General features: G+C 40.7%; 3 protein-coding genes across 8 annotated transcripts in view; 2 read left to right on the forward strand and 1 right to left on the reverse strand.

The window, feature by feature from the left end:
* The first annotated feature begins 177 nt into the window (after positions 1–177).
* On the forward strand, positions 178–5,285 carry arhgap22a (Rho GTPase activating protein 22a). The gene is made up of 10 exons (XM_077613441.1): positions 178–352; positions 1,063–1,213; positions 1,514–1,601; positions 1,905–2,012; positions 2,213–2,423; positions 2,492–2,624; positions 3,574–3,647; positions 3,887–4,008; positions 4,074–4,950; positions 5,040–5,285. The coding sequence occupies exons 1-10, from the start codon at positions 246–248 to the stop codon at positions 5,248–5,250; spliced, it is 2,082 nt and encodes a 693-aa protein (XP_077469567.1). The 5' UTR covers positions 178–245; the 3' UTR covers positions 5,251–5,285.
* A 983-nt stretch (positions 5,286–6,268) lies between these two features.
* mapk8a (mitogen-activated protein kinase 8a) lies at positions 6,269–19,273 on the reverse strand. Of its 6 annotated transcripts, none has more exons than XM_077614285.1 (12): positions 18,861–19,273; positions 13,973–14,139; positions 13,719–13,848; positions 12,994–13,052; positions 12,759–12,897; positions 12,220–12,385; positions 11,948–12,019; positions 10,394–10,576; positions 10,164–10,288; positions 10,018–10,081; positions 8,976–9,053; positions 6,269–7,947 (listed from the first exon to the last, which is right to left on the reverse strand). In XM_077614285.1, exons 1-12 carry the CDS (start codon positions 18,921–18,923, stop codon positions 7,823–7,825), a joined length of 1,371 nt encoding a protein of 456 aa, XP_077470411.1. In that variant the 5' UTR covers positions 18,924–19,273; the 3' UTR covers positions 6,269–7,822. The 6 variants fall into 6 exon arrangements, with proteins under 6 accessions (XP_077470411.1, XP_077470410.1, XP_077470409.1 ...); XM_077614284.1 differs by lacking the exon at positions 11,948–12,019 and adding an exon at positions 11,520–11,591 and having other exon boundaries at positions 6,269–8,007; positions 18,861–19,271; XM_077614283.1 differs by having other exon boundaries at positions 6,269–8,007; positions 18,861–19,268.
* Positions 18,776–22,005, forward strand: part of ptpn20 (protein tyrosine phosphatase non-receptor type 20) — a 30,014-nt gene continuing 26,784 nt past the window's right edge. The window contains exons 1-4 of the mRNA XM_077614290.1: positions 18,776–18,927; positions 19,204–19,374; positions 21,559–21,713; positions 21,817–21,980. Coding sequence (XP_077470416.1) covers positions 21,590–21,713; positions 21,817–21,980 — 288 coding nt within the window. The 5' untranslated portion in view covers positions 18,776–18,927; positions 19,204–19,374; positions 21,559–21,589. The remainder of the gene's footprint in view (positions 18,928–19,203; positions 19,375–21,558; positions 21,714–21,816; positions 21,981–22,005) is intronic.

The following is a 22,005-nucleotide window of genomic DNA, read 5'->3' on the forward strand; positions in this document are numbered from 1 at the left end:
AATAGATGAAGCATAATCATGTTACATTGGTGGAGTAATTGGAGGGCGTCAGGGTGAATAGATTTGTGACCACAGTGATTTTTTACAGCCGGAGGAGGGGAAGGAAGGGATGATGGGCGGGGATTCAGGCATCTTAGAAGAGAATGCGCGCTAGTGGGAGAAAGATTTGCAGAAAGAGATAGCAAAGGGTTAAGTGCTTGGAAACGTGCCTGGTATCAAGCAGAGTCTGTCCAAGTGCTTGAGAGATGCTGCAAGGGGATGTAAAAGGGCGAGGCATCTGCAAGAGTATGTGTAAATGGAGGGATGCAACCCACAACTATGCTGAGCCCCAAGATGAGACAGGCTCGCCGAGGTAAGAAAAACCCTGTTGCAATGACATAGTATCAGTACTTTGATAAAAAAATTAACATTGTCTTCACTTTTACTTTTGTGACATATTTGCAGACAGTTGAGTGATGGTACAATGATGTAATCTTGTAATTGTCATTGTGACACCCTCATCAATTTCAACATATCTTTAATATATTAACAGTTATCCTTTGAAACCAATTGGCAACTCACCAACTCAATGTTTTTTTAAGCATAAATGAATATGGAGAAAAGACAAGCTAGAAAATGTGTGGGTTACAGAACCTCCTCTTAAGATAGTAATTGAACACAAGTCTTACAGATACCTTTATCTAAGGATTGTAGGACTTGCTAAATGAGAATATTCTTAGACAAGGTGAGAAATAATCCCACATTTTTTACAGTACTTTAAACGAACAAAATGACTGCATATTGTACACACGTGTAAAAAAAAAAAAAAGCTGTATACGTAGTTGTCATCATGAGATAGACAATAAAACTTTTTTTCTTGAATTTTCAAGATAAATTTGACCAAGTCAAATGTCCATGCTGATAGTATCTAAAAAGTTTGCATTTAAAACATTGAAAAATGTTCTCCTTTGGGGTTTATGTTCCCAATATGTCTTCTCGAGTAATTTAAATTTCTTATGCTCTGTATCCCAAAACAGCATGCGCTAAGAGCATGGTCTTTGGAGAGTTATCCCGTATCTCCAGGCCTTGCTCTCCTCTTGACCAAGAGAAGGTGCTCAAGGCAGGCTGGCTTAAAAGACAACGCATTATTTTGAAAAACTGGCAACTACGTTGGTTTGTCCTCAAGGCTGAGGCTTTGTACTTCTACAAAGACCAGGATGAGACCAAAGAACAGGTAATATTTGAGTGCTAGTAATTTACCATTGACTTCATTTTTGAGTCTACATCCATAATCAAGGTTTACGGATTAATATGACTATTTATTGCTTCAAAGTAAAGTCTACTTGTTAGTCCTGACACAGAATGGGTGTTACAATGTCAAGATTTAGAACTAGCTATCTCTTTCTAAATGATGAGCTATCCCAGTACAGAAACCTGCATTGGCCGTTCAATGTCACCATTATTACATTAACCAATCTAGTTTTTGCCATACCGCTTTTGCCATACCAATGTTCCCCCATTTTTTTTAAACCAGGGTTTTATTCCTCTAAAGGGCAGCCAGGTCAGTGAGCTGCCCATCAATCAGGACGAGCCAGGGCGTCATTTATTTGAAATAGTTGCAGGTGGGTTAACTAATGAGAATTTATGAGAAAGTGAATGTGATGCTGCAATAATTGTTATATCAAAATAAACACAAAAAATAAAACATATGTACACTTGATCATGAATTCTTCAATAACTGGTCAGATGTCTTCATAGTTTACTATTACCTCAATTGGTTAAAGTAAAGTGCCAGACAGATAAATGATGCTGGGAAGTTGTAGAGAGTCCATTTTGTACTGTATTACAGAGATGCTGACACTAATGAAAGCATCATCATGACATTCCAAAATTATATTCTATGACCTTTTCATTGGATCCCATAGAAGGCGATCGAAACCATGAATCATTTCTACTGATGGCCAACTCTGGAAGTGACGTAGAAGAATGGGTTCGAGCAATTTACAGAGCAATATGGGCCCTACACGGTGGAGGTATAATTCTTGAAATCCTGTGTATATTTCAATGAATGCACTTTTTATTGCACCAACAACTTAGATCCGCTCACAGTTGTGATAAAATAGAACACAAAAATGTACTAGACAATTTGTAAAGGGGAAGATCTTTTTTATTTGTGTCAAAAGTGCTTCAGAAAATGTTTCATCATTAGTTATCCTATGCTCTGCTGCTCTAGGTATCTTCGGGCAGCACATAGAGGAGACTATGCTCAATGAGGGACAATTCGGTTCACATCAAAAGGTGCCTGCACTGGTGGAACGCTGCACGAGTTTCATACGTGAACACGGGCTTCAAGAGGAAGGCCTTTTCAGGTCCCCTGGGCAGAACGTTCACATTCGAGAACTGCAAGATGCATTTTATCGCGGGGAGAATTTGTTGTTTGACAGGTGAGTCAACCAGTCTCGATATAGTATCTGCAGACGTCATTACTATATGTGACTCACTGTCCTTTCAGTGCCACTGACGTCCACACAGTAGCGTCACTCCTCATGCTGTATTTAGGTGAACTACCTGAGCCTGTGATTCCTTTCACCAAGTATGCACAATTTCTCTCTTGTGCAATGCTTATCACCAAGGACAGAGAAATGGTAATTAAAAAAAAGTTTGTGGTAGAATGTTGAGCGTGTCATCCCTTAGTCGAAGGTTGGGGTTCAAAGTTAGCTTCTACTGCGTGTTGACGCTTTTTTATGGGGGTATAATAAACCTTACCATAAACCTAACCTTAACCCAGCGCGGTAAAGACACCCTAACGGTTAGGGAGACATTGAAAACAGACTGGATAGGGCACATGTGTCAAAGTGGCGGCACGGGGGGCCAAATCTGGCCCGCCGCATCATTTTGTGTTGTCCGGGAAAGTAAATCATGAGTGCCGACTTTCTGTTTTATGATCAAATTAAAACGAAGAGTATAGATTTATATTAAATTTCCTGATTTTCCCCCTTTAAAATCAATAATTGTAATTTTTTAATCAATTTCTTCTGTGTTTTTAGTTCCGAAATCATTTTGTAAAATCTAAAAATATATTTAAAAAAAAAAGCTAAAATAAATTGTTTTAGATCTATAAAAAACTGAATATTCAGGGCTTTTAATCCAGTTCTTTTAATCCATTTATTTAAAAAAATCTAAATACATATTATATCTAAAATGGTCCGGCCCACATGAAATCGAGTTGACGTTAACGCGGCCCGCGAAGCAACCCGAGTCTGACACCCTTGGGATAGGGGCTCTCTAGGACCGGACTTAGCCACCCCTGGTCTAAAGCATGGCATAACCCGTTTTATTTTTGCTTCATATTGTCAATTTTGGGCTATTTTTTAATGCTAGCTATGTACCCATTTTGCTTAAAATATCATTATGCGCTAATTTTGGAATTAACAACTCTTCTTTTGAGTGGGTGTGGGGTGTTGTGGTGTATTTAAATCTCATTACTAATCTCTTACATTTCTTGCTAAAAGAAGCAAAACAATTTCATAGTCAAAGTTCATAACTGAAGTTATCTCTAAATATTTTGATAGTTTTTTTTAATCTCCCCCAAAGGGTATCATAGAGCTTGGCAAGCACGTGAACTTTCTTCCAAAGGTCAACTTCAACCTTCTTGAACATATCTGTCGGTAAGTCTTGCAGAATAATTTGTTTAGTGTTGATTGAGTAGTTGACATGAGAAATTTGTCATTCATCCGACCCACGTGCAAGGCATCTATGTAAAGGGAATCACATTGACTGCACAAGTTTAGAGTTGCATATTTTCCCTGCAACCTATGCCCACACAGCTGTCAGCATCATGACTCAACTTCTCATAAGAAAGAATTTCAGCCATGTTTAAAGATGTCGCTGCTTCTAATGTGCTCAGGTTTCTGTATGAAGTCCTGTCCCACTCTGACGCAAATAATATGAGCATCCAGAACCTCGCCACTGTCTTTGGAGCCAGCCTGCTTCGGCCCAGAGTGGAGGATCCGGTGACCATGATGGAGGGTAAAACGAAACCATCAGTCTATCCATATTTTACGTCAATAACGATCATCTTTAACCTTACACAGGGAATCCTCAGCTGCAACACCTAATGACTGTGCTTATCAGTGAACACGCCAGACTTTACTGGCTCGACAACCCTGAAACTATGATGGAGAATCCTTCATTGTGCAAAAACAATTCTCTCTCTAAAGGGAAAGTGGAATGGCTTAAACAAGAGACCACGGTACCCCCTCAGGAAAGTCTTCAACTGTCTAACTCTTCCAAGGACGATATACTGACACCATCTGTCACTACCCCGGACAAGGATGAAACTGTTCTAGTGAAGAGAAAGACAGAGGAGAATGTGAATGGTCAAACAAGTGATAATAAAGAGGAACAAGATAGCCTCACTCCACAATCTAACGTCCTCTCTGCTTGGAAGTGCTCTTTTAAGGGCAGTTCCGATGGTTCGAGGGGAAACATTGGGGGATCGGCTGGAAATGTTTCAGCAACAGGTGACAGTAACTGGCTGATGAATGGGATGTCATCCCTCCAAGCACACAAGCACACCACCTCATCTGGCGCAAAATTAAAATACTCACCTCGATCCTTGACAAGCCTCTCGCTCAAAGAGACCAAAGTATCTCAAAGAGAACACAGAAGGGACATCCCTTGGACGCCACCCGCTCAAAGAGTCCTTCACCCGTCGCACAGACTGTCCGCCTATGACAATGTCCCTTCCTCCACGCTAAGCTTGCCTGCTGAAACCTCTTCCATTTGGACTGTTTTTGACATCTCATTAACCGAGCAGCAAAACCAAAAAATATCACCGAGTGATGCTATAAATGCACTGAATCATGAGACAAGTCAGGCTCTTGATGATGGGCTAACAACAAACCTCGTCACAGAGTTACAACATGAGCTGCAGGCACAAAGGGTGGGCTTTGAATGCAGCATTAGCAAGTAAGATGAACTTATATTTTGCTGTTGACGATTTGTAATTGCCAATGATGCCTATAGAAATTAATCATGTACTGTATCTCATATTTAAGGTTGGAGGAGAACTGTTCCAAGCACTGGGCCCGGATAAATCAACTTGAGGAGGAGCTCGATCAGGAGAGAAAACGTTACCACATGCTGGAGATTCGATTCAGGAACTCAGAACGCGGACGGCAAGATGCAGAAAACCGGAACATTCTCCTCCGGAAGGAGATGGAAGACTTCTTTGCGTCTCTAGAATGCCTGGCAACAAAGCCCAGCTAGACACAAGTATTTTTTTTCACCTTCAAGTCTTTGAAAAACTAATACACTGTACACAAAGTATTTTACATGACCAAAATCTCAGAGTACAACACAAAATATTAAATTAACGAAAAGTACATCATCTATCGTTTCAATCTTATCTATTCGTCCGTTGTATGAATGGCATCAGAGGAGTATATAGATTAATCGTACTATCTGAAACAGCATCAGGTCAGCACATTGTCTTAACGTTCTAAAATCAAGGGTTCAATTTGTTCCCGTGTAAATTAGTATGTTCTCCCCATGTCTGTGTGGGTTTTCTGTGGGTATGCTATTTTTGTTCTCCACCTCCCAAAATCATGCAGGCTAGCTCAATTTAACAATCCAAATTGTTTCTTTGTGCCCCGCGACTGGCTGGATATGAATAGTAGATGAATTCATCTTGTGACATCATAAGGTTTGTTCTGCCTCTCAATCTTGTTTGCATTGATATATTTTTTTTAGTAAATATTACATTTTTGACCGATTTAGAATGAGACAATTTTCCATACACCTGATGATGACCAATTATGAATCACTGCCGCAGTATGTATAGTATTGTGTAAAAGGCTTGGAGCACTACATTTGATGTTCTGCAATATTTTAATTACTATAGAAGAATGACACTCCGTAAAGTGTTCATCTTTGTCAAGGCCAAAGAGTAAGTAAGAGGCAACATTCTGGTTAAAAGAGGACAGGAGGCAAGAAATGCTAGTATGACTGCAATGCCAAAATTTCACATCATCTAACTTAAAGTACTAGTATAAACTTTTTTTGCCTTCAAACTCCATCCATACAAACAGTTTATATGTACACAGAAAAGTTCTGGATTGCAGGTCATCAGCTAAACCATAGGCACAGTCAAACAACCATTCAAACTGATATAGCTTGTTCAATTTCATCTTAAAACTAAATTAATTAGCATGTTTTGTCATCAGGTCTGTTCATTTTATTAGGCATTACAGTAAGTCACAAAAATGACAAAAAGATCAAACGGGTGTTCAAATTCATCTCTTTTTATTGGCTAGAGTTGAAGGTGCAGTATTCCCTTTTTAATGTATTGTACGCTGACAGCTCCATACAATTGTCCATTTAAAAAAAAAACACAGGTTTAATATTTCATTTGCATTGCTTTGCAACCCACCAGAAGGGTGACATCATCCCAGTTAAAAGACTTTCTTTCTCCTGCACTTTGTTCAATGTGTGACGAATACTTTATAGTTAATGGTAAGGAGAGGAGAACCACATAATGAAAGAGGCCGCCACATTAGGCATTTCAGGTATGGACCAGAAAGTGCGAAGACATGCATCTCATTCCCCGAGTGCATACTGGGAAAAAAGTTACTGCTTGGAGTGCCCTAACATCATAATTCTAAGGACGGCACACAGTTGGGACCGTCGAGTCATCAAACACATCTAAGGGGAACAACTGTGGAGGGCTGGCTGAAAATGACTTGATTGCTAACTCCCATACACACAGTACAACTCGATTAGTGTACATCCTATTGACTAATCTACCAATTGTATTTCACAGAAAACAATGCAATGAAATACAGGAAACAAAATGCATCGGAAACAGCACTTTGGAGCGACATGTACATTACATACAACAAATGCAATTGCATTTGGAATAAATAAATAAATAATATATACAGAACAAATGTAAATCAATCAACGTTTGCACGTGTTTGTGTGTGTGTGTGTGTGTGTGTGTTGTTTGGTGTGTTTCTCTCAGAGGTAGAACTCAACTCTGCTGCGGAGAGAACTAGGAGAAAAAACAATAGGAAACTAAGTAAGGGCACTTAAATAATATTAAATACCGGAAATCCATGAGCATATGAGCAATGTCCCACAAAATGCTCGTTTTGCTATATAATGACAGACTAATTTTGAAACCAGCACGTTGCCATGTATTGGATTTACATTCACCCTGTTCACAGAGAAAATACGACTGATTTAGTAAATATGCTAGATTTACAGTATGGTGCATTAACAAACAACAACTAAGAACTAGTTGATGAAATAATCTACATGCTAAGCTGAAGAAAAAAAAAACTAGGATTTTGAGAAAAAACAAGGGTTAATATCCACATTAAAAAAAGTCCTTTGCTTAATAGTGGATTCATTCAAATGTCTCTTCTCCCCAAAAACAAAATCCTGCAGTACTATTTCAGGAATATTAAAAATAATAATAAAAACAGAACAAGCAGTGTGCCATCTCACTGTCGCGCTGGAGCAAAAAATTAATGGGGAAATTCCAACGCCTCACTTTCATTACACCCATAATGTTCACATCAAAACATACTATTTTTTTTTGCAGCAAAAATACAAAAAAATGATACAATTTAAAACCACAATCATTTACAGTAGTATTGGGCAATAACAACAAACTGTACATTGAAATTGCAACTCTACAAACTAACATGAGAACTTTCATTTACCTGGAAAAACTCCCATCTCAAACACTGTCAGGTGCATTGATGAAAGGTTACGCTTGAATAAATGTGTGCGTGCTTTTAGTATGTGCATGCTTGTGTGTGTGTGTGTGTGTGTGTTATCTGCAACACGCCAGAGCACCAAGAGAGGTGTGGCTATCCAGACTGCTGTCTGTTTCCGAGGTCACGGTGGGATCGCTGCTAGGGTCAGTGGGCTCCGTGGACATGGACGATACATCATTGGCTGAAGAGGAAGAGGAAGATGAAGCGGTAGGTTGAGGGGGGCTATCGATCACTGCGGCACCTGTGCTGCGAAAAACACGTCAACGCATAGGTTTCATCGAAGTACGCGAGATGTGGTGAGGGAAGGTCTGAGGTACACGCTAGAGGAGTGTTTCCATAGCGTTTTGTTGAGCTGTGGCACACTCATTACTAAAATCTCAAGGCACACCACCAGTTGAAAATATTCTAATTGCTGTTTGCCACGCCTCCACCTTCACGTTCGCTATCGATGGGCTGGTTGCTGTTGTATTCCCTTCAAAATATTCCGAAAATGATGCACACCAATGTCCTCACAATAGGATAACGCACGACCACTTGCCAACGAGAAGTAGTCTTGAATGAGCGATCGCGGGAGCTAACAGGCTAAGGAAGGAATAACAGCCTACCCACGTATTGATTGTGGGTAATGAAGTTATATTCTGAGAAAGGGTGCCACTGGCTATCGGTGTTGTGTGCACAGGTGTTACAGCTAATACTTCATTACCCAGAAAGCCCTCTTTATGCCTGCGCATGCGCGTTGTGCATTTCCTGGTCGATGCGTAGGAGAAATGAGTCTGTATAAATCGTTCAGTGCTCATAGATATCTGTTATACACGAAAGAGATGCAGCCAAAAAAGACAGTGCGCTACAATGATAAACAGCCTCTCATGTCATGGCCACCTGGCTTGGTCGCATCTCGAAATTTTGATCGTATCTCGGGCGAATTATTCATATTCATATATAATAATAATAATCGGACATAGGCCCTTTATCCTAATACATAATATGTATATAAAATATATATAAGAGTGAAAATCCCCCTCCCGATTTATGCTCCAGTACACACATGAAGTAGGAAGGAGGGTTCATTAGTGGATGTCGGATAGAGAAAAGGCAGAGGGAGATTTGACTACGATTGGAAAAAGTCCATTTAAATAGGCACCTTGGCACCACAATGAAAAGCGCTGCAATGACAAAGTCATTTGACCTAAAGTTATAAAGATGACTCACCTAGAGGAGATGGCTGTCCCCGGATCACTCCATTTTTTGACCACTCCTCCCAGTCACTCACTTCCTTATAGATCAGCCCTACATATGGACAAGCAGAGAGGAAGCACTGATTAGCACACGATACCGTCTGGACCGCTGCCTCTCTTTCCGTGCACTCCAGCTGTGTTTTGCATTCTGCACGCTCCAAACCGAATCATGTTTCTAATTTGGACCTGGCGTATGGTGGCGTGACCCTTCTAAAATGAGTGCTGGGTCATTATCACCTGGTAGAGTTTAGGATGAGGTCAGCTTGGACGCTCAAAAGAAAAGCAACAACACCGCCTTCTAAAAAACATGAGAAAATTGTGTTTTCAAGTCTGCTTATGACAAACTGTACCAGTACAATTTGGAGTTGTGGAATAAATTGCATCAAAACAATGCTTGCCGGGATTCATCTGTAACTATTTGCATAATAATTTAAAACATTGAATACCAAAAATATTGTCCAAATCCTCTTCTATGAGCCTCTTAACAGTAAATATTTCTCTAGTCCCTGATGAAATCATAATGAACATCTGCTTTTTCTTTGGAAAAAAGTTAAGTTAGGTTAATTTACAGATTATTTCTACTCCACCTTTTCTCAGGACTTTGTATCACAGCTAAAATGCTAACATAACAGTAAACAAAGTGATTAGTTCATTCGCAAAACAATCATAAGGTGCAGCCTTACTCAAAAGCCAGATAAGATGTATCAAGATGTGCAGTACAGAAAACAAATGGGCACATAAAATGTACTTTAGTCTAAGTTTATGGTTAGGATCATCCTCATATATTTCTGGCAAAACATTCGACTGAATGCATGCAAAGTAGTGAATAAAGACAGTAAAATGTTTAAACTATTTCCAACAGGAAAAATTATTCAAACTGCATCCTGGGATGACTTTAACTTCCATACATGAGCTTCGAAAACCAAGTTTCTAAATCATTAATCACACTCGAAACCAATTCCTCAAAGCCTTAAACTGACAGTGGGAAGAGGATAAAAATGAAAATGTTATCGCACCTTTCCATTCCTCCACAGTGTGCTCCTTCTCATCAAGCTGTTTGTCAAGAACCTTGGGCGGTGGCTGAGGAAGGGAAAAGGGTTTGATATGAATCTTTTTTTTTTTTTTTAAACAATCCATGCACATGCTGTGCAAAATAACTTACAGCCTCTACTTCAGCTGGGTCATACCATACGTTGATGTAAGGGTGTTGTAGTGCTTCATCTACAGATATGCGCTTGGAGGCATCGATCACTAACATCTTAGATAAGAGGTCTCTCGCTTGGCTCGCTGAGTGGTAGAAACAAATTGCGGTTTCACTATTGATCCCGTGGAGGTGCGAATTCTGCTTTGATAAATGACTGCCATTGCGCCGATAATAATAGCAGTCAGTACCTTTCAGTTTGTTGTGATCAGAATCAGCAGGGAAGAGAACATCGGGGAAAAGTTTCTCGAAAGTGTATCCAGCGTAGCGTGGCCTGTTTTCCACGTACGTTCTTACTGACTGGTTCAGTTTCATGAGGAAGTCCTGAGATGGGGTGCCTAACTGCTCGATGACTTTGTTCCATTGGTCAATGTCTGATGCGAACACATTAAGGGCAACACAAACTTGTGCACCCAGCCATGCCATATTTATGAAAATAATGGCGCTCCGCTTTCAGTCAGCCATATATATATATATATATATATATATATATATATATATATATATATATATATATATATATATATATATATATATATATATATATATATATATATATATATATATATGTATATGTATGTGTAAATGTATGTGTATATGTATATGTATGTGTATAGGTATGTGTATAGGCATGTGTATATGTATGTGTATAGGTATATGTGTATAGGTATGTGTATAGGTATATGTGTATATGTATGTGTATGGTTATGTGTATAGGTATGTGTATATGTGTATAGGTATATGTGTATATGTATGTGTATGGTTATGTGTATAGGTATATGTGTATATGTATGTGTATACCTATACACATATAGGTATATGTATATGTGTATAGGTATGTGTATAGGTACGTGTATAGGTACGTGTATAGGTACGTGTATAGGTACGTGTATAGGTACGTGTATAGGTACGTGTATAGGTACGTGTATAGGTACGTGTATATGTATATATGTATATGTGTATATGTATATATGTGTATGTGTGTATGTGTATGTGTGTATGTGTTTGTGTGTATATATATATATATATATATATATATATATATATATATATATATATATATATATATATATATATACACACATTCTTTGGCCAGTGCGACTTATATTTAAAAGGTGACTTAAGAGTCCAAAATATATGTAAAATATTAAAATATGACAATATAAACCCACAAGTACACGTGACAGTCAGATGAAAAATGTGGATGTCGATGGCGAGGGGTAGAGAGTTTCTATAAATCATAGTGAATGCTGTCGGTTCTCTTCACACTGAATGAAGCAATGACGAATTGGAGCACAAATGATGGGGAAAGGATACGATCAGTGCCAGGGAACAAAACACTTCCCCTGATCATCTCAGCCACTATGCAGCCCACTGACCAAACGTCCACTGGGTTAGAAGTTCAGATGATTCACAGGTGGACATGCAAACAGAGGCATGAAATAAAATAAAATAATAAAACAAGCAAAGATGAGATGGATGAAGATAATGACTTTGACGCTGTGTTCAGAAATGAAAACCATGCAGCACATGCAAGATGCATTAGACAACAGACAGACTACTACGATGCCAAAAAGGTTTAAAATACAAAAGGGGAGAAATCATAAAATGAATGTCTTGAATAGAGATGTTTAATATTCGGCAGATTTTAGTTTTCGCTGTGTTAGTAATGATTCCAACAATGGTAAATGACTTAAACACTTGACAAAGAGGATTAAGAAGTAAATTGGAAGCCACAAGGATACAATCCCGTCCTGGGAAAAGGATTTTATGACGAACCATTTCAGCCAGTATGCAGCCAACAGACCAAATGTCCACTAGTGGTTAAATTATTCAGTAAAAAGAGTAGAGAGGAACACACGACAACAAGTTAGACCGATGCTTGTTAGTGAGCTCACAGCAAATTGTCAAAGAAAAGAACAGCTTTCTTTATAAAGGTCAGTCTACAAGATACCATGTTATGCAATTCACGTTTAATGCCAGGAAAACCGTCATTGGCCGGGGCGAGCAGACATACCATTGGCTTGGTAGCCCATGCCCAAGATGACTTCTGGGGCTCTGTAATATCGCGTCACCACGTAGGGCGTCATGAGGAGACCCGTGGCAGCTGTTCGAGCCAGGCCGAAGTCCAAAATCTTCAGTGTACAGTCTGACTTGACCACAATGTTGCTGGGCTTGAGATCCTAACGAGGGAATGAAACAGTCGACATGTGACATTGCTAAAATAAACCAAAGAATTGTTCCAATAATAGGCCCACTTGCATTATAGTTCAGAATCCCAATGTAAAGGTTGTTGTAACCCAGATTTGCACACAAACTGAAGTCTATGAAGCTATGACACATTGCAATGACATTTTTTGGAGGTGTTACCCTCTGTGTCAAAAATTTCTTCAAGTTAATGGCGCATTTACACCACTTCTAACAAGTTTTCTCTTTTGTAATTACTAAGTCTGACATCACAGGAGCACGGCGCACAAATTTAAATTCCCCGTTATAGTATGTAAGTTTTGTGTGAAAAGCACTTTTATTTCAGAGTTCTGACTGGCCAACATTTACCCGGTGAATAATGCCAGCGGCATGGAGATGTTTGATACCGCATAACATCTGATACAGCAGATAAGACAGCCTCTCATGATCAAGCTCCATCTGAATGACCTGGCACAGGTTGGCATCCATCAGCTCCATTACCAAGTAACTGTAAATGTATAAAAAAATCAATTGAAGTGGGAATTCAAGAGCTGAGATATAAATTGTACAGTTTGGAAAAAAGAAAAGAAAATGAGCCACTTACACATCTTGAAACTCTTCTAATGATTTTTGGGGTGTGAAAACATTTAATAGGCCGATGATCTGTTTGAAAAAAAAAAAAAGATACATTAAAAATTGGGCATAGCACTGTGTAACAATCTCCTGATGAATTTATAGACCAAGGGTGTCAGACTCGGGTTGGTTTGCGGGCCGCTTTAACGTCAACTTGATTTCACGTGGGCCGGACCATTTTAGACATATTTAGATTTTTTTAAATAAATGGATTAAAAGAACTGGCTTAAAAGCCCTGAATATTCAGTTTTTTACAGATCTAAAACAATGTTTATTTTAGCTTTTTTAATATATATTTTTAGATTTTACAAAATGGTTTTTGAACTAAAAACAGAAAAAAATGATTAAAAAATTACAATTATTGATTTAAAAGGGGGGAAATCAGGAAATTTAATATACATATATTCTATACTCTTCATTTTAATTTGATCCTAAAACAGAAAGTTGGCACTCATGATTTGCTTTCCCAGGCCACACAAAATGATGCGGTGGGCCAGATTTGGCCCCCGGACCACCACTTTGACACGTGTTATAGACATTATTATCAACAAATGTAGGCTTGCCACAAATTTGTGGTTATGATGCTTGAAGGAGAATGCCGTTGGCTTTAATTTGGTGGATTTTACCGGAGCACTATGTGAAGGAATTATAGATAGTAGGGAGAAAGACAAATTGTAAAAACAATTGCATTCTTACATTTTTGTGATTAACACATTTCATGAGGACGAGCTCTCTGAATGCCCTCTTAGCATGCGTCTGGTTCTGGAACGGTCGGCTTAACTTCTTGATTGCCACATTTCGCTCAAGGACTTGATCATAAGCAGAGCTTTAGAACACACAAACAAGTGAGGTCATTTGTAGTATGGTTTAGGTCAACATGAGTGAGAGACATTTTACTGAAATTGATGTGGTCTGGCAACCACAAAAAAATGGGAACGTTCTGGACTCACCACACAATTCCCTGTGCTCCTGACCCGATAGGTCTCAAGTTCTGGTAGCGCTTTAACACCGTGAACGTCGAGTCTCCCACGTCGAGGCTGTAGAACTCCTTCTCTTTCTTGTTCTTATTCATGGTGAAATGTTCGATCACTGCTCTCTGTGCATCCAAAAATGTCCTCTGTGAGCACAACAGACAAACAGAGAAAGAAAGGAGAGAAATGATGGTATTTGTAGCAAAGGAAGCACTTTTGAAGCCAAGCTTGCAGTATTTTAAACAACAGCCAAGCACAGCATTTATGCCTTGGCCGGTCAGCAAACACAGTAAAATGGAACTCTTGCAATCATCAGTAGTGACGACAGGAGGGCAAAGCACTGGGAGATCAACTGCATCACATCAAACATCACTCCTGCAACTGAGCTTGGCGCCTCTTGTAGAACAAAACTCATCTAACTGCCAGACCTATTATCAGTCGAACCCATGTCAGTGAGAATAAAATGAAATTGTGTGTGTTTACAGGACACTTGGTTTTAAAGAAAGAACAGTCTCAACTAGGATGACAAAAATCAGCAGACTCACATTCAAAGCAGTCTGACTTTAGTAACATGTTCTACATGAAAAGCAGTTACCTTATCTTCCGATAGAAAATCCTCAAACAGAATTGGAAGGTCCAAAATACAAGCACAACTTAAATACCAAAAAATGTCAACATTTCCAAACTTGAACACTGTAAATCCAACACACACATTTTGCTTCCTGCTCCTTCACTCTCGCCGACACACAGACCATGTGAGGGCTGTAATTGCCAAAGAAAAATGACTCAGCTCCCCCGTCTGTTCTTCCGACGTCACGAAGACGTCTGGAGCATCCGACACAGTCGTCACATAAAAATAGACATGCTTGTGTTACACAACAAAACATTCATGCAATATTTCAGCAATGGAAGAGGAGCCAGTGCTCTTACTACTACTGATGTCATTGTCGTCATTTGGAAGACCCGCAATCCATTACAATGACGGAGAATCAGGACAGTATAGGGAGACAGAGGAAACGGCCTTTAGTAACTTCCATCCTTTTGTATTGACACGAATGCTTTTGTGTTGCGCATTAACTGAATATTGTCAAGCTGCATTGAAATTTATTCAGCAGTGCAGCAGCCAAGAGGTCTGGACCACATGGATAGCTGTGGAGTAGGACATATATTAAAAGCATGGGCCAGACCAGTTTCCTGGGAGACATTTCCTGCTACGGGCATCTGCCAGTAATCATCAGACTTATGCACCAGCCATGGATGCATTGTTAAATATTTGCATAGAGATGGATTATCATTTAAAAAATATTTGGTATTAGAGCTATCTGTAATGGTTATTTGGATCTAAAACTGTATTGTATAGATTTTCGCAGTCATAATAGCCCTTTGAGAAAAATCACTATTATGGGAACCATGTAAAAAAAGGATTGATGTAAGGCAATGAAGAATTATTGCTAAGTCTGCTAAATATTTTTGTAAATTAAGTTTATTATGTTTTTAATGGGCCTGATGAATTTGAGTGTCTGTCTTTTTAAGAAAGAATAAAAAAGTGGAAAATGAAACAGGGCAAAGAGCCACAGTATACACAAAATATGATAAGAAGTAAAGAGGCACATTCATTTTGGCAGGGAGCCGCATGCGGCTTGAGAGCCACATGTTCACCACCCCTGCATTAAGTCATGAACATACATTGCAACGGCATGTCGTCTCATTTTCTTATATACAAAATTGATAATTAAAAATAAAGGATATTTTGTTCAGGTATGATATCATCAGCATTAAAACAAACCAAGAGAATAAATTCCCTCTTGTTCATCCCATCCCTAGGGTAGCGACTTCCATGACGAGTTAACCTTGGCCACATGACCCCCCCAAGCAGATCCTCGCAGGAGGCTGCAGGCGAACCGCAGAGGGGGAACACGAGCCATGCATGAGCACACATAATAACTCAGCACCGACGCACAGGAAGACATTATAGTCGAGGCAATGAATCCCATGTCGCCATACGACGGGGCTGCTTGTTTAAGGGGCGTTTCTCCATACGCGCGAGCTCTACGCTCACCAGTATATTGAAGAAGAAGAAAAGGATCAAGAGCAAGGATCTGCCTGTCGTGCAAAAGCGCGTGAACACGTAAAATGACACACGACCCTTCCCCCCACGGCCAAACAATAAGCACGTCCTAAAACGAAGCAGAAGCCGGAGACGGGGGTGGGGTGGGAGGACTCCGATCGTAATCTTACCTCGGCCGCGGAAGCCTAACGGAGATCCCCGCGGTGTTATGAGCCGCTCGAACGTTCCCGGGACGGGGGGCAATGCGCTTGTCCTACCGGGGAAGGCTGATCGAGTCCACTGGGTGCCTTAAAAACACATGACCTCACCCGATCCACTTGCTTGCCTACGTTTCCATCCGCCTGCTGCTATTGACAGGCCGGGGAGCAGCGGGGACACCATGCGCATGCGCAAGGATACGTCACTACTCCATAGAGATACACCTACCTCCATCAGTTCTTCCTTCCGCCCTATCCATCCATCCGTCTATCCATCTGTCTGTCTTTCTTTCTGTCTGTGTATCTATCCCTCATCCCTCCATATGTGGCCATCTGTCATAAAGCGTACACTTTTCATAATGTATGCATTTACTGCATATGCAATGCATACACTGAATACAACAACAATCACCACTGACAAACTATACATTGCTATACTATTTTGTGTTATTAGGTTTAATTCATTCATATATAGGCCCGGCAGCTTGAGTGGTAAGCACGTCAGCCTCACAGCTCTGGGGTTCTGGGTTCAAATCCTTGTCGGTCCATCTGTGTGGAGTTTGCATGTATTCCCCGGGCCTGCGTGGGTTTTCTCCAGGTACTCCAGTTTCCTCCCACATTGATAGGCTGATTGGACACTCTAAAATTTCCCCTAGGTATGAGTGTGAGAGTGAATGGTTGTCCGTCTCGTGCCCTGCAATCGGCTGGCCACCGATTCAGGGTGTCCCCTTCCTCTGGCTCCAAGTCAGCTGGGATAGGCTCCAACACCCCTAGTGACGATAAAGCGGTTCAGAAAATGAATGAATGAATCATTCATTCATAATCTGGAACGCCCATGCTCGCAAGCGTTGCTGGGGCCAAACACAGCTGACTACGCAGACTACACCCTAGACTGGTCGCCGGTCAACAATAGGGCAGTATTAGGTTTCATGAAATCTGAAAAACACAACAAATAATGCTGACATCTTTCAGAGACTTTGAAGGGAAATTGCTTTCCTTGCTGTGTTAAATTGAAATATTATTAGAATATATGATTTTCACTTATACATATAAACGTGTACGTGTTGCAAAATATTTCACTGCACAAGTGGAAGGACTGCTGACGACCCACATTTGTGCAGCAACCCCCCTCCTCGCCGCACACATACGCTAACGCATGGACCCCACATACTACTCACACTTCAAGGTCAATGATGCATGCAATAAATTTTAAATATTGACCATTTTCAATGTTCCCTTCGTTTTTACCGTTAGGTAGCGTGAATTAATAAATTACACATACATACAGTACAAGTAGCAATGGCATGTACTTTATACAGGAGTGTGCATGCTACAGTATACATTAAATAGCTTCTGCATAATAAAGTACTACAGCATAGGTATATCTGCACTGCACCTCGTATCGAATTTTCACCTTGACAAAATAATGATTATCAGTTTGATTGACACTGTGTGCAACTGTAGTGCTTCATCCAGAAAATGGTAGGTAAAACTAGCAGCTAAAAAGGAACAAGCAATTCTATATAGAATCTATGTATGCAGTATTCTGTAATTGATAAGACTGTGATTGTATAAATATGTAGTCCTATTACTTTCAGGGCAGAATTTAAAGGGAAATAATACTTACAATGGCAAACCTATGCAAAATTATTGTGTGAAAACAATAAAACATGCACTTTAATAACAAGATTAGTTAATTTGTTTAATAAATGTTTTAACAAATCTGCAGAGACCATGGGGCGAAGACCGTTTTTTTGTCGTTTCGGCGGGACCTATAGATTTGTTAATGTTTGGCATTACAAGGGAGAGGAGTACACAGATAAGTGCATGGTGTCTAGAATTAACATGATATTGGCAATGTGGGATTGCACGAGTGCTGGGGGTGACTGGGATCGTATCCCAGACAATTATGGGCACCAGGTTGGGGACACCCTGAATTGCTGGCCAGCCATTCTCGATCTCAGAACTGTGAGGCCGATATGCTTTGTATATGTAAGTGTCATGGGGGGTGCTGGACCCTATCCCAGCTCACAATGGACTCAAGGCAGGGGACACCCTTAATCGATGGCCAACCAATCGCAAGAACTAATACCTTTGGGCAATTTAGAGTTTCCAACTATCCTACCCTACATATTTTTTGGGATGTGTTTGAGGAAACCGGAGTACCCAGAAGGCCCGGGAAGAACATGCAAACTCTACACAGTGAGGAACGACCCGGGATTGAGCCCCCAACCCGAGAACTATGACGCCCATGTGCCACCACTCCTCCACCGCTTCATATATAGATATATAAATTTTTTTGTCAAAGTCCAAGGGTCACGACATATAGACCATAATATTGGCAACACCTCTGAAGTCCAAGTGCCATATAGTAAATGAGCTTCTCTGACGGTACCGATTTTTCAAAACAGCTTTTGCAATAGATCTGCATAGTGCAAGTCGCACAGTAAGTGATAGTCCAATCATCCTCCCTGCAGCCACCTGAATGTTCCTCCGGTGCCCGCTGCGCATGATGCCCCTGCAGGGCCCGCAGAGAGGCGCATAGGAGCGCCACCTGGATGTCCCGGTGCAGTCTCGTGCAGTAAGAGCGGGCTTGCCTTACCCCCTGCTCCAAGAGAGTCTGCAGTGTGATGAGCATCGTGGCGGAGTGCAACCGCGCGGGCATGCAGGTAGCTTCTAGCGGTGCTGCGTCGTCCTTTCCGGGCCGCCGGTAGTGCTCACCTCCCGCCTGCTGGTCCACCGCACCGCGTAGCCGTCAGGCGGATTAGTTACCTCGGCGTGGCTGATCTCTCGCCTCCCGCTATTGGTGCTTCTGACTTTTCACCGTCAACCCGCGAGGGCTGATCCAATTATGTGTTTAGCGTCGAGGTGCTAATAATAGAGAAAATTACAGGTAAAAAAAAGTTTCAGGTCTTGAAGGAGGCACTAAATGAGCAAATTAACAGGGGCTCCATGACCGCTGCCAGCCTGCGTGTCCATGCCGAGGACGAGCCGCTATTCCCGGGGAGACATCGAAGCAGTGAGGCGATGATTGGAAGAATTATTTTGGATGCTTGGTGGTGGAAGCACTGAAGATAAACACACAAAAAATACTGCTGGGATGCGTATGTGACCAGGTAAGCCTGCGTAGCTGGGATCTTGCACTGTGGACAGCTCACTTAAGATTGAACACTGCCATCCAGTTCATATGATGTTGTGCTTGCTACCTGTCATGCATGATAACAAATACTAGGAAGTTAGAGGGCTTATGTCCAAGATTGTCCCCATTTCCTGAACAGCAGCAACTCTCTTTGTGTGGTTGATGTTAGGTGTGTGTAAAGTAGATTAACAATGTCGATAACATGGTATACAGTTGTGGCCTGGATCAATATGCCACCGTGTAGGCATTTTGAGATAGAAAATCAAACCTGGTAAAGTGCATGAAAATCAATGATCATCCGCCCAAAAAAATAGCATGAAATCATAATTTGTAATGGCACACGACAATACCGTATGCCTAAATTGTTGTCGTCTTCAGTGTACTTCTTAATTGACTTTGTCTTCTCTGTATGCAAGGAAGCATTTTGTGAGTTTTTCACTGGTTTGTTACCATTGTTTACCAACAACATGACATGAGTAGGCATTTAATAAGGACTAAAGTAATTGGGTTGATGTGGTATTGATGAGAGTGTACTAACACTTCCCTTGGACCATTTAGAGCAAGGATTTATATCTCTCTCTGCTATGTGGCTCAGGGCTTTCTGATCAAAAAAGCCTGCTGGGTGGTGTATTAGGTTGGAGGAAAAAATACTCTCAGCGATTCTATTGAGGAACAATACAAAATTTTCCCCCAAACTCTTATAAATTGTCATAAACTCACCTGCTGTTTGATGAGTTCATTCTCAGTATACTGTATTGTTGCGACAACAATACTTGATGTATTTTTTAGTTTACATTTGAGCCCTGGGGAAGAGTCAAAATTCTCACTTTGTTCATGCTTACAGTTTAAGGGTTTGGTAACGTGAGTTTCTAATATTTCAGAGATAGTCCCCTAGGATAGTCCCCTAGGAAAAAAAAATGTATACCTCCTTCCGTTCCTCACCGAAATTTAAGACAAACACCTATTCCTTGTTTGTTTTGAATTTTATAGGATTTGTTTAACACCATTATTATCATTATTTAATTAAGGTATGCTAAATTCCAATGATAACAATTTTATACTGTAACATGCAGCTTTCCAAGGCACCATAGGATCATGTCACACAACTACACCTCACTCACAGCCAGCTCGAGGTCACAAGAAAGCCTCTTAGCATTTGGGACAAGCAGAAATGGCATGGGGCAGTTAAACTAATAGAGAGAGACAAGGGTGAGTAGTCTTTTTTTTGTCAGGGTCCCCCTTGAGTTTGTGAGGGTTAGAGTAAATGTATGAAACAATGTGATACAATGATGGGAAAATGAATATTACTTTGTGTGTTTAGAAGCTTTAAATAAGGGTGAAAGGAGTTCAAATTCTTTGTTTTGGCATATTTATTACATTTATGAGTTGCATATTTTAGTGAGTCAAGTCCAGCTGGTGTTGGGCAATAGGTGGACTACATCCTTAACCGGTCGCCAGTCAGTTGAAGGGCACACTCAGAGACAGACTACCATTTGCACCCACAATTACACCACCACAGAATGGGAATCAATCCCAGGCTGCCCACACCAAAGGCAGGTGAATGAGCCACTACACCATCTATGACTCCATTGGTCACATGACACATTTAATTCTGTATACCTGTTCGTTGGTTCATTTTAAGGGTCCCAGAGATGATCCCTGAGAATCATGCCAATTCCCACCTGGGAAAATAAAGTGTATTATTTGTAATTGCCTTAAGAAGAGTATTTTAGGCCTGGTTTTGTGGTTTTATGTGGAGCTTGTGTAAGATTTTTCACCCACATTTCAAAAACAATACGTAATGCATGTATTTGATGTTGTTGTCATTATACAACAGTTATACGTAGCTGTTGTATAATGACAATAAAGGCTTTTGAACGTGTGCTGAGATGTAAATGATTGTTTGTTGTGCCTTGTGAATCAGTGGTGTACCCCACCTCACATCCAAACTGAATTGGGCCAGACTCCTGCCCAGCTGCGACCCACACGCAGTAGACCGCACATAAAATCATCCAATTTTAAGCCCCAGCGAGACTTGAACTGTGATCCTTCACTTGGAAAAGATAACTCAGATAAGATACTGATGCTCAAGAGCAGTTGCAGCCTATCCTTTCTCCTGGATGACATTGTGGATGAGCGCTGTGTTTGCATTTGTGCACAGGTGACGACGAGACGCTTGGAATGTGTGCAGGATGAGCAGCACATTTGTCACTTTAGCAGAAGTCCTGGAGGCCCGAGGGGGGCCTCTGCTGGAGGAGGAGGTTTGGGCCCTGCTGCTGGCCACTGCAGTGTGTTTGGAGGATGCTTCTGATAAAGGTAATTCACCATCTAAATGGGTACTTCCACATGGATGACCATGTGACCGCACTACTGCTTCTTTAACCCTCGGATAAACATTGTGTTGGGTATTTTTCCCCAGGTCAAAACAACATGTGCAATATCATAAGCCCCACCTCTTTGCTGCTGTCAGCTACTGGTAGCTTAGCATTTAAGAACTGTGGCCTATCAGAGGATGTGTCGACCTTCACCGCTCCAGAGATGCTGCAGGGCCGCAACAGTTCTACCAAACCTGCCATAGAGAGGGTCAGTGTACACATGGTCATCAACC

This window comes from Stigmatopora argus, chromosome 11, assembly GCF_051989625.1.
Source record: "Stigmatopora argus isolate UIUO_Sarg chromosome 11, RoL_Sarg_1.0, whole genome shotgun sequence".
NCBI classification, from domain to species: Eukaryota; Metazoa; Chordata; class Actinopteri; order Syngnathiformes; family Syngnathidae; genus Stigmatopora; species Stigmatopora argus.